Source organism: Mandrillus leucophaeus, unplaced genomic scaffold (genome assembly GCF_000951045.1).
Source record: "Mandrillus leucophaeus isolate KB7577 unplaced genomic scaffold, Mleu.le_1.0 Scaffold432, whole genome shotgun sequence".
Taxonomy (NCBI): Eukaryota; Metazoa; Chordata; class Mammalia; order Primates; family Cercopithecidae; genus Mandrillus; species Mandrillus leucophaeus.
The window spans coordinates 493,117-505,732 of record NW_012104610.1 but is presented as its reverse complement, the minus strand read 5'-3'; the positions used below and the strand labels follow the sequence as shown (position 1 = coordinate 505,732).

Here is a 12,616-nt window from a genome sequence, read left to right as displayed (position 1 = left end):
GGGTGGACCAATGGTGTGGGTCATGGGAAGAACCTACCTCAGCCCACATCACGCTGCCCTGAGGCATCCCTGCCTAAGCCCTTCCCCACTTTTTGGCTGACCTTGGTGTTCTGCCCTTGTGGGGCATCCCCCACTCATGCTTGCCATCCAGTGATTCGGATCTAGATCCCATCCCCACCACGCTGGGTCTGTCTGCACACCTTCCTTACATTTGCAGTCCCTCAGCTAGCCCCACCCACCTCTCACCCCTCAACCCTGGACATCTCTCAGCTTCAGCCACACAAAGATCCTCATCATTCTGAGAAAACCTCGGGCTCTTTCACACCTTCACGCTTTTTTTTTCTACACTGTTCCCTCAGCCTAGAATACCCTTCTCACTCTCTTCCCTCTACGCCCTGAAAATGAACTTCGAGTCTTATGAGATGGGGCCATGACTATATCATCCATGCCCAGTGCAGAGCGTGGTATAGTGGAAACACTTCGGAGAGCTTTGCTAATGTTGTCACTGTATCCTATCCCTGGCCTTGCCACCAGCCCCATCCCACTCACAGCTGAAGGGCTTCTGGAGCCCCTGTTCTCTGGCTACTTAGCTGTATTTCAGGAAGCTTCTCTGCAGTCACTGCACTGAGCTGAGCCCCACCCTGGCTCAGGTAGTCATTCAACACTCACTCCCTGAAATGCGTGGGACCCAGAGATGGCCCTGCCCCTGCCCTGGGCCTCAGGGCTGCCACCAAGGCCCCATCTTGTTTTCCTGCTGATACCACCTCTCCTCCAGCTCTGGGGCCATCCCAGAACCCAATCCCCCAGCCAGCAACGAGAGGTCATGGCCCCTGCTGGACCCCCATTCCCTCTACCTTCCCCTCCCCAAAGGCCTTCCCAAGGCCATCTGGTCAGCACTGGGATGGCAACATTAAGTGCTCAATATTTGTTTGCCGAATGGCATAAATTCTCCCACCATTAGGATGCCTACAAGTTCCAGATGCCACCAATCTCACATTCTCCCTGCCTTAGCGGATTCTGCCTTGCCCCTATCTTCGTTTCCCCAGGCCCACCCAACTGTCAACACAGTTCCATGCTGGTAGGTTCTGCAGCTCAGACCTAGGACTCCTGAATCTCCACCCTACCCCAGCAGACCTCAGGCCCAGGCTCTGACACCTACCTAGTCCCAGGCTCTCTAGTGTCCACCCCCTGCTGGAGCTCCAGGCCCTGAAACCCAGCCTGTTTGCTTAGACTCCAGAGGCCAGCATCCTATCAGCATCTCTTTGCATCAGGACTCAGCCCCTCATCTGTCTACTTCTCCTCACCTATGTGATGCAGCACAAACTTTCATCTTGCCAGCCCAAGTGTGAACCTGCACCCAGGACAGAAATGGCTCACCAGACACAGCACTATTTCTCCCTGAACTAAGATCCATTTGCAATACAATTCAGGCACCTACTCCTGTTGATGAGTTGGTGTAGACATGAAATTTATTTATGACACCATTTCTAGACCCCAGGTTTGTCCTCAGTTCTCGAAATATGCTTCCCAACTAAGCCTCCAAGCCTGCTTCTCTGTCCACTGTGCCCTGCCCACCTCTTTTTTTTTTTAATATCATTTTTACTACTGCCCTGTCAGGGGCTCAAAAGATCCACAGGTTTTCCCAGTCCCCAAGCATATTCCCTTTAGCCACGGTCCACTGTGTTGATGATGTTCTGTGAGTCCCAGAGGGTTCACCCAACCCAAAACGCACCCACCCCTCCATCTAGCAGTTTCTAGCAGTAATGCAAAAACAGGGATGGCAAGGGAGGGAGCCCAATATCCCAAGAGCAGATAACCCAAACTTCAGGAAGTGTGGGAAGAGAAGAGGAACCAGCTTGGACCTCAACATGACTTTCATTCTGTTGCATTAACACACCGTTCAACCCACTGCTGCTGAGACAGTAGCCCCGGTTCAGTACCCTTCCCACATTGTTACCCTAGTGGAGCCCTAGCCAGCCTCTCAGCAACATCTCCTGATCTGCATCATCCCACAAAGACTCACAAGTCTCCTTCTAGCTTGTTGAAGGCGCAGGCCAAGGCCACCACCTGGTCAGTGGCCCGGCTGATGACAGGGACACAGAGCATGGCCTGCAGCTCACAGCCCAACATGCTCTGCAGCTGTTGCACATCCTCCTGCAAAGGAGAGACAAGTCAGGGCAGGGAATGAGCGGGGAGTATGCTTCCCTCCTCCAGCCCTCCATCACATTTTGCAATGGGCGGTTCTAAGGGACTCATGCAAGGCTGGAAGCTCCATGTCATGGAGATGGGATAGTAGAAAGTCCCCAGGTCTTATCTCCCCCATTCCTAGGCTGCTCTGTAACAGAGACCCTTGCTCTGGGGGATGGACAGTGGGGTCTCCCCTTTCCCCTCTGGGTCATCCAGGCCATCACTTACAGAGGTGAGGTCCTTCAGCTGGATGGACTTCTTGTCTTCCACCACCTGGCCCAGGCATCCTGTCAACTAGGGGGTGAGGAGAGACTGAGTCAGGGCCCAGCACTCCCCAGGTCAGGGGATCTCAACCTGTCCCCACCCTCAAGTCTGGAAGTTTCAAAGAACCCTTCAGTCAGTTCAAATGGTGGGCAGGGTCAGCACTGATGAGCAGAGATGGAGGGGACTCTGGTAGAATCCCTATAGAAGATTCTAGGGTCTTCCCTAACTATGAGAGAGATAAGCAGACTCCATGGATTCTCATCAACAGATTCTGGCAGATCCATATCCAGAAACACTCCAACAGAAGTGAGCAGGTCCCAGGTAAGCCTTTCTGTAGATGCTAAGAGATTCTTGCTGATAAAGCCTGATGATCACAGGTTGTGATCCCTGCAGCATTTCTAAGTAGATGCCAAGATCCAGATAATTCCATCGGATTCCAAGAGTCTAGAGGATCCAAATACTCCAGACAGATCCCAGGAGTGTCTACCCGGCCTCAACCGCCCCTGCAGACTCCAACGAGAACACAGACGAGGGACTCACGGGAAAGCTGATCTCTTCCCCGAGCACTTTGTCTCCGATGACCTGAGGAACAGAGTGCAGGGAGCCGGTTAAAGGCAAGGGATTTCCCCCTCGGAGACCCGAGTTCCTCGCCCAACCCCGACCCAGCTCTACAGTGGACCTGGGCCCTCACCTTGCAAGAAAGCTGGAGACTGTCCTCCGACACCAGCAGGAGGCAGCAGCGGGATGCCCGGGTCTCCTGCTGCAGCTGAGGGAGGGACGAGGGAGGGCGAGGGGGTGACCGCGGATCCGGGCCACCCCACTCCCCACCTGCTCCCCTCTCCGGGGCTCTTCAGGGGGGTGGAGGAGAGGGGAAGGAGGGACATCGTAATCGGAACTGAGATGGAGGGCTCAAGGGGAAGTCGGTCCCCGGAGGGAGACAGGACGGGGAGGTGGCCGGGAGGGGCGCAGGGACTCACGTATTGGAGCACTTTGAGCTGCAGGGAAGAGGCATCCAGGTCGTAGAGTTCCCCTGCAAGGACCAGGGGCGGGTCAGAGAGAGGGCCCCTCGGTACCTCCGTGCCCGGGTCCCTCGGGCGCCGCTCAGCTTCGCGCCGGGCCAGCCGCCAGCTCCCGGGACCGCCTAACCCGCCCACCTCCCCTCCAAGCTCTGCCCGGCCCCGCCCTCGTGATCTGCCCAGGCCGGGTCCTCACCGCACAGTTGCAGGATCTTTCGGTCGCGGTCGGTGTACGCTGCCCCGCCCTTCTGGTCTTCCACCGCCCCCTCCGGGGGGTTCTGGACGACTCGGGGAGCCTCGCTGGGCCGGCGCTGCTGCAGGGCCTGCACCCTCCTCAGGGCCACCAAAGTCTGGGACACGCCGAGCGGTTAGCGCGCCGCTCGCCCTACCCTCGCTGCGCTTGCTGCCGCGGGATTCCTGCCTTTGCTCCTGCCGTTCCCTCTGCCTGCCGGGTCCATGGACCCCGTCGCCGTCCCAATCACCTCATCCCTGGACTCTACCTTCCTGAGTGCTCCCCCGGGGGCTCCCACCGCCCCTGGAGCGTCCAGCGGTCCAGGAACAGGAGGGTACAGTGTCTACCTCCATCTTTAGCCCCTAGATTCTTCCAAGACAAGATGTCAAATTTCTGTCTCTAGCCCCCTCAGGAAGTCGTAAGTCCTTGTTAAAGTCACAAAATCATAAAGTCTCAGGCATGAAAGAGCCTCAGTATCATTATGTGGAGGGTCCTTTCTAAACACAGATGCTCCTGGACTTAGGATGGGGTTGCTTCCCCATAAATCCATCGAAAAGTCAAGAAATTGTAAGTTGGCAACCGTGTGTATTTACAAGGTATTTGACCAGTTTTGTCTCACCACCGCCCTAGGTCAGTCGGTGCTATCATTATTCCCATTTTCAGGTGTGAAACTGAGGCTCAGAGAGGTTTAGTGACTTGCTCAAGGTCACACAGCTCAAAAGCATCAGAGCCAAAGCTAAAACCTAGGTCTGTCCAGCTCCCTGGCCAGAACATCTTCCCACCAGCTGTGATAAGGGTCTTCAGCCTCATGGTACGTGGCCCCGCTCCCACTCACATGCTTCTCCACTGCCTGCAGGCTCCATTCCTCATTGTCACTCAGCTGGCCACAGTGCACCTGGAGGGATGGGAGAAGGGAACTAGCTGTGACCTCTCCCAGTGTCTGTCTCTGCCAAAGTGCCCTCCCCATGCGCAGCACACACGGGTCCCCACCAACACATACACACTCAAGTCTGTGGGCCTCAGTGATAACCTCATCTTTCTGACACCCAGACAGCTCCAGGAAAATCCCCTCCTGTAGGAAGTCTCCTAGGACTAACCCAAAGACGTGAAACTTTTTTGTCTCTGCCTTTTCAATCACTGACTCATCAAGAGCACAGCCCAGGCATATGGTTTAGGGGATGGAGGGACCTTAGACCCCTCTTCAGCTCCCAGCCTATGGAGTTCTGCGGGTCCTGATTTTAGAATTGGTGGTATTAGCTTTAGCCTCCCAGCTCTATCCTTTCTGAGTTAGGGTTTGAGCTGCCCCTAAGTCTTGGATAAAGGAATGGGTTCAGTATGATGCACCTGCCATGGTGAGGATGGATGGGTGAATGAATAAATGGATAAATGGGTTGGTGAAGTGCTTTGCCTTACGTGCGATTCTCACCACTGTGATGCAAGCCTCCACCTGGCAGGCAAGACATGGCCAGAAAACTGGAGTGACTTGCCCAAAATCACACAGCAGAAAGTGGCAGAGTGAAGACAGCACCACCCACTCCCTCTCGTTCTCTGCCCACACCTTTCCCCCTCTAGATCCACTCTCTCCACCACCCCCATCACCCTGTCCCTCTCCAAGTTCCCTGTGCCAGTCACCAGGGAACTCAGCCCATCTTTCATACTCTGTGAAGTCCCTTCCCCGACCCCTACTTGGGTGCTTGTAGAGGAAAATGAGAGACAGTGGGGAGGGAGGGTGGCAGCCTAGGGACCCACTACAGGCCCTGCCAGCAAGGCTCCCCACCTGCGTCACTAGCTTCCGGAGCCCACTCAAAGCTGCTCACCACCTGCAGAGCTCCCCACAGTGCCTGCACTGGGGGCCCCTCCTTTCTCCTCCCTCCCCAGTCAGCAGCCAATGCCTGCCTCAGCTCTGGGTCTCCTGCCAGGAGCAGATGGGGAGGAGGAGACCAGCAAGTTCTCGGGAAGCTCACAGTCTGACTGGGGCGGGATGAGTAGGGGGACATGACTGGGAGGAGGTGTGGAGCCTCATACCTGAGGAAGGAGAGAGAAAACTAGGTGGGTAGCTCAGAGGGGAGGACATTTGGAAGGCTTCCTGCATTGGCATGGGGAAGACAAGTAGACCTTGAAGAGACCAGGACACTGGCAGTAGGTGGTTCAGGGAGACGAGGATCCAGGTAGGGGTGTGGTCCATAGTACCACAGAAAGAAGGGCCTTGAGTGCCAGGCTAAGAAGTTAGACTTTAGCCTGAGAGTACTGGGGAGCCATGGCAGACTTCAGCATCTGAGGGCCACTGTCTATGGGGTGTAGGGTGAATTTGAGGGAGGAAGAAGATTGGAGGCAGGAAAACCTGGAAGAGACCTGGGCTGTCAAGGATGGTGTTGAAACTTAAGCTCTGGATGAGGTTCAATCTGTGACTCCTACGGGACAGCGGGGGCTGGAGGGAGGAGAAGCTGGGGCTATGGTTCATTTGCATATGGCTTATATAAATATGTTGGCATTTTACTGTTAGCACATGGAGGAGGACATAGTTCTTGTTCCTTCCACCTGGTCCCATCTCTCAGGAATAGAGAAGTCTGGGACCCCTCTAGGGTTGTGGGGGCAACCAGTTCCTGGGCTGCCTCGGTCTGCCTGCACTCAGCATGTGCACAAACACACACATGTACACTCTTATGAAGAATGTCAGGCCCTCACACACATGCATTTACACTCACTCACCCATGGAGGTGGTACACACACACACACACACACACACAGAGCAGTCACAGACACAAAGACATCCACACATCCACCCTTACAGTGTCCACAGCATCCTCACAGGCACATTCATGCCTGTACACAGGAAACTTAGTTCACATACTCAAGAGCCATGCACATGCACCTGGCACCCCCATATACAAACACACACAATCGCCCCAACACACTCATGGCTTTTTGTTCACCAACAGGAACACACACTTGCACCTGCTCTTGCTAATCAAGGCAAGTGTCGGGGGCCCAGTGGGAACACTCAACAGTGTGCACGGTGGCTGTACGAGAGGGTTAAAAACCCAGTACAGCCCCCAGGTCCCTACCCTCACCAGGTTCAAAATGGTTAATGGCATGAACACCCCATCCCCGTGCAGGGAGCTGGTGTGGCTGGTGCAGTTGGGGGAAGAGTGGGCACAAATCAGGCATCAAATGCCAGAGACCAAGGGCCGCCACTCCTCAAAGAGACTTATTATCCCAGGATTAAAGAACAGAGTCAAAGACTCTTTCCACACAAAAAAATCTGCAATCAGGGCACCTTGAGTGGTGAGCTGTAAAGGCCCAGAAGTCAGCCACACAGCCCTGCACCTGGCTGGCATATTCCTCAGAGAGCCCTCGCTAACTGCATCCTTATCGGGCCCCAACATTCCTTTGCAGGACTCCCTCAAGGGGTTTCCTTGCTAGCCCTTGCCATCACATGTGATCCTATCCCTATTTTGCTCACTTGTTTTGCAATATTTTTGTTATTTTTATTCTTTTTAGAGATGGAGTCTCACTCTATTCTGCAGGCCAGATTCGAACTCCTGAGCTCAAGGAATACTCCCACCTAAACCTCCCAAGTAACTGGGGTCATGCTCACTTTAGTGCTTGTCACCAAGGCAGGGCCTGTCTAATCTGTCTTGGTCACTTCTGTGTTCCCAGCACCTAGCACACCATGCCTGGCATACAGTGGGTACTCAAGAAATAGTTGTTCAACTGATGGATGAGTGGGTGGATGGGTAGGTGGATCAGTGGATGAATACTAAGAGCAGAGACTCAGAGAGGGGAATGGGGCTTGTCGAGGAAGAAGCTGGTGACTCGACCTTCCCAAAAGATCAGCCCTGTGGCACTCCATCTACCTTCTGCACCCTCTGCCCTCAGATTCTGGCAGCAGCTGGAAAGTCTGGGGCTGCCTGTGCTGCTTCTGGGAGGCAGTGAGATCCTGTGGGCCAGGGAGCATCTGCCAGACGTGTATGCCTTGGGGAGGGGCATCCTGGGGAAGTGCATTTCCACAGGAGTGGGAAGGTGCAGGCTTGGAGGAGAGGCAGATGTGAATAATCTAAACACCTTTCAAGAGCTCTTCCCTGCCCAGGGTATTTGAGGAAATGAAGGGATGGTTGTTGAAAACTCCTGGCAGCCAGAGCCCAGCTGGCTAGCATACTATTCAATAGCATGCACCCCTATTTCAGCTTCCCCAGGACCACACTCTCCCCTCAGCACACCACCCCTTCCCCCGGCCTCCTTCCTGCCTCGCTCACATTCCTCCTCTGCCTAGAATCCCCTTTCCCTTCTTCCCTGACTGTGGACCTCCTACCCGTGCCCCAAGGCCCCACACAAATGCTCTCTCCATGGTGAGGCACCACTTGCTGCTCCAGGCTCTGCCATCAGAGCACCTGCTGGCAACAGTATTTCATCTGGCCCGTGGTGGAGAGGGTGTCCCCACCTTCCCCAAGACTGAGAGCTCCCTGAAGGCAGAGTCAGCTCCAGCACCCAGCCTGCCGCAGGATCACAGCAGAGTTCTACTGGGTGAGTTAAGTGTAAGTGATCTGATCCCACCAGCATCCCTGAGACAGACACACACACACACACACACACACACACACACACACACACACACACACAGGCCTCTGGCCCAGCCTGAGCCAAGGTGAGCAGCGGCCATGGCAAGCATTCTGCCCACAAGGGGAGTAACCTTCCAAACGTCTTCCCCTTGCTTCCCTCCTGACCCAGTCCTCACAGCCTCAACCTAAGGAAGTCCTTCTCAGGCACCTGGCACCCCAGGCCTTTTGCCCTTAGCAGAGAAGGAGGTGCTCGACCCAGCCACTGCCTCCCAACCCCCACCTCTGCACACAGCCCCTCATCTCGGTGCCCCTCAAAGCTGACCAGCCCTGGGAGAGACCGAAAGCAAAGAATAGGGGGAGGCGGCCCCCTGAGAACTCCATGCAACAGCAGCTCCATTCCAGAAGCTGGGGGTGGGGGAAACAGCTTGCGGAGAAACCAAGCAGCGGCCTCGGCTCCCTCAGTCAAGCAGATGGGTGTGGAGGAGATCCAGCCAAGTACCCCTCCTCTCCTCTCCCCTCTCAGCCATCCCCCACTCCCACCGCCCTCTCCTGCCAGCAGCTCAGAAAGGTCAGGCGCCTGGGAAGCCTTTAATTCCATTTTAATGAGCTGGAGAAGAGTCCCCGGGGAACCAACACCTGCTCATTTATCTGTCCATGCCCCCAAGCCTGCCCTTTACCGGAATGGCAGCCCCCTTGACAGAAGCAGAACCCCAATAATAGCAATTTGGGAAACTCATCCTTTGGTTACTAGGATAGAACAAGAGTTTGAATCCCCACCTCCATACAGGAGAAGAAACTTAAAGAGCCACAGAATCTCACCCCCACAGGCTCTGCACTTCCACAACCCCCTCTGTGGAGCAGAAACCCTGGGAACTCTGCGAGGGGCTGCGGAGGGAGCCTTGCCTGGGTTCCGGGGCTCTGGCAGAGCATCCACCACTTCCCACTAACACTCCTTCCTCAGCCACTCCAGGAAGCCCGCCTAGCTACCTGTCTTCTGCCCAGCCTCAGCCCTGGGTCTGGCTGGCCTGCCCATGGCCTTTCTGTCCTCAAGGCCCCCAGCTCCAGCCACTCCAAATCTCTGGCTAGTTTTCTACACTGTCTCTGTTGGTCAGGCCCTTAGGTCCATCTGTCCCTCCGCAGCCTCTCTCTTCACACCTCACTTGGTTCATGCCCTCCTGGACACGGCCCCCACCCCATCTGGAGGATCCCAAAGAGAAACCAAGGTTAGCGCTGTGTATGCCAATGGCTGGGCCTTCTAACCTCATGGGGGCTGAGAGTCCAGCAGGGGCTTGCACATCCCTCAGAAAGCTGCTGACTGGGCCAATGGCTTCATCCTACCCATTCGAGGTGGGGCAGAAGGCTGGGGTGTGGGAGATGCCCCAACTCCTCCCACCCCCACACCCCCACTTCCCCTCACTCCATCCTCACTTATGGCTCCCATCTCTCTCTCTCTCACACACACATACACACACACACATACACACACACACACACACACGCCCCAGACAGGCTCTATCCACCACTCCCTCCCGTGGTCTCCTCTCCCCACATCCCACCACCTAGGCAGGCTCTTACCAAGATGACAGCTGCCACGGCCCCGGCCTCCTTGTCCACTAGCGGTATGACCAGCACTGAGGGGGAGAGGGCAATGAGGTGCTCCTGCAGGGCTGGTGAGGCTCAGAGATACCAAGCCGGGACCCAGGGCGGGGACACAAAGATGTAGACAGAGAGGCCAGGACAGAGACACAGAGAGACCCCAAAACCCACAGAAACATAGAGGCGGGTCCTGAGGCAGTGACAAAAACAACCTCAGCAACAGCCTCTGCACGGAAGGAAACCCCTTCACTCAGTAACCTTCTCGTGATCCTCTCAGGGTTGCAGGGAGGAAGGCAGGTGAGGCTGAGCACCTCTATTTTACAGATTGGGAAACTGAGGTCTAGAAAGGGGAAGTGACTTGCCCAAGATCACACAGCAAGTCAGGTCTCCTGACTCCCAGTCTTGTGCACTTTCCACATCGAGACAGAGGACAGAGACCTAGAGAGACTGAGACACGAGGCAGAGAGAGACATGGCGGACAGGAGGCATGGAGGAAAAGAGAAAGAGAAATAGGGCCAATGACAGTGACAGAGAGAGTGTGAGAACAACTACAGCCCCATCCAGCATCAGGCACAAGCACATCACAACCACAGCCACGGGCCACTGAGCCCTCGCATGTGCCAGGCTCTTAACATGCATGATCTCACTTGCGCCTCCTTGAAACACCCCCTCAAGGTAAATACTATTGTCCCATTTTATAGTCAGGAAGTTGAGGCTCAGAGAGTTTAGTAGCACAATAGAGAGAGAATTAGATGGAGGGATTGCTAGAGACACAGAGCAAGAGAAAGAAGAAGACAGAGATGAAGAGGGGTAGAAGACAGACATGACCTGGAGTGCAGGGGCCACAGTCCCTCCCTGCCCCTGCCCAGCCCCTAGCCCTTACCTTGGGTATGAGGAGCCAGTGGAGCCACCAGCCTGGCCAAGGGCTTCCCTGGCAGGTCTGAGAGGCCCAGCCCATTGCAGCCCAGCCGCTTCTGGGAGATGATAGCCTCCCTGAAAAGAGGACATGATGCCACCTTGAGAGCTCCCGGTTCAGGGAGGAGCAAGGCCTGGCCTGGGGACACAGGGAAGTTTGGACCCTGCACATGTGCAAGGATCTGGGCAAGCTGACCTGCCTCAGGGTGGACACGATGACAGCAAAAGTGAAAAAGTAGGGGACCCTGGCCCCTATGTGGAGAAACAGGCAGCCACAGTCTGGCCTCTGGTGCCCCTTGCTGGTAAAGGCTCAGGTGGGGCCCTGCACAGATCTTCCAGGCAGTGGGAGAGCACAGGAAGTAAATGCAGGGGCTCAGAGCTAGGCTGCCTGCTACGATCTGACCTTAGGCATGTGACCTGACCTCTCTGATCTTCCCAAGGAGAACTAGGGTGGGGAGAGAAGAACCCTCCCCGTCACCATCCTCAGAAAACAATTGTTGATCAACTTTTAGTGCTAAGCACAGGAGGTAATCATCATAACTAAAGTTTATTGGCCATTTCCTACGTCCCGTGCACAGCCCAAGCAACTCACATAGATGAACTCAGAGTTCCCAGCAATTCTATGAGTTAGATATCTTCATTTGCAGACGGAGAAGCTATGGCACCAAGAGGCTAAATACTTGTCCAGGGTCACACAGTGAATAAGTGGTAGAGCCAGGATTTGAACCCAGCCAGGTGGCACCAGGGCTAGGTCTAACCACTATGCTGGAAACTTTCCAAATACTTGTGGAGGTGTGAGCTTTGAACGGAGGGCAGGTGTGAATGTCAGGGTATGACAGTGGCAGAGGGGTGGTGGGAACCAAGGCAAGGGAGGTTGGTATGGGAAGAATGAGTTTCTCTCTGTCCCACCACACAACCCACCTCCTCTACCCCCTGGCCTCTGGTTCAACCTGCTTAATTAAGCACTTGAGTTTGCACCAAATGTCACTCCTTGACGATTAATTGTCCTGGGTTCTTCATCCCTCATGCCTCCACTTAATTGTGCTTGTAGGAACTGCCTGGCCTGGACAGAAGAGAAACCTGGGGAACTGTGTGCATACAGTGTCACTAAGGGAAGCCCAGCAAAGGTCACATGAGGAAAAAGAGGGGGTGGCCTGCAAGTCACGAGATCACTAGGTCACAGACTCTAGACAAAACGAGGACCAAAGAAGTTGAGCATCTCGTTCAAGCTCACACAGCATTCTGAACCAGGCCCATTCCTTCCTGGCCACTTTAAGTAATCCAGGATCTACAGGAACTGGTGGTTTCTCCCACCTTCCAGCCCTTACACCCAGGACCTTTAAGGTTCCTGGAGTGCTGGGCTCCAGTGCCCGGCTGTCCACATTGCCAGTCACCCCAGAAAGGAGAGGGACGTAGGGTGGCAGGAGGGCAATGGGAGCCACGTTTCCTGATGATTAAACTGATGAGATGAAGGCTAAGGCTTCATGGAGGCAGTGGGTGACCCCCGGCCAAACCCTGCCCAGCTCCTTGGCCTCGGACAATCTGGTTACCCAGAGGCCACAAGGTGGCACTGGTCCTTGCGTTGCTGGTCAGTGTGCACTGCAGCCTCATCCTGCTGACCCCCAACTATTCCCCTCCCACCCCTGGACTGGAGCTACCTTGGCCTGTCTCCCAGGACCCTGACGAAAGAATCTGTCCTCAGCCTTTCTTCTTTTTTGCACAAAACCCCTCCGTGCTCACGGCCTCATGACTCTCCAGCCCTCACTCGAGCTCCAGACCCCAGATACTCAAAGGCCACCTGGAGCCTCCCACCCACGTCCCTGAGGTGGCCCAGGGACCCCCATCCC

General features: G+C 55.2%; 1 protein-coding gene across 2 annotated transcripts in view; it reads right to left on the bottom strand.

Annotated features, from left to right (window-relative positions):
* PDE2A (phosphodiesterase 2A, cGMP-stimulated) overlaps window positions 1-12,616 on the bottom strand; it is a 103,904-nt gene that overhangs the window by 10,595 nt on the left and 80,693 nt on the right. For both annotated transcript variants that reach the window (XM_011993656.1, XM_011993657.1), the window contains 9 exons: window positions 10,738-10,847; window positions 9,834-9,889; window positions 4,535-4,594; window positions 3,664-3,817; window positions 3,429-3,481; window positions 3,143-3,217; window positions 2,992-3,033; window positions 2,416-2,481; window positions 2,024-2,154 (listed from right to left, as the gene is read on the bottom strand). In XM_011993656.1, coding sequence (XP_011849046.1) covers window positions 2,024-2,154; window positions 2,416-2,481; window positions 2,992-3,033; window positions 3,143-3,217; window positions 3,429-3,481; window positions 3,664-3,817; window positions 4,535-4,594; window positions 9,834-9,889; window positions 10,738-10,847 — 747 coding nt within the window. The remainder of the gene's footprint in view (window positions 1-2,023; window positions 2,155-2,415; window positions 2,482-2,991; window positions 3,034-3,142; window positions 3,218-3,428; window positions 3,482-3,663; window positions 3,818-4,534; window positions 4,595-9,833; window positions 9,890-10,737; window positions 10,848-12,616) is intronic.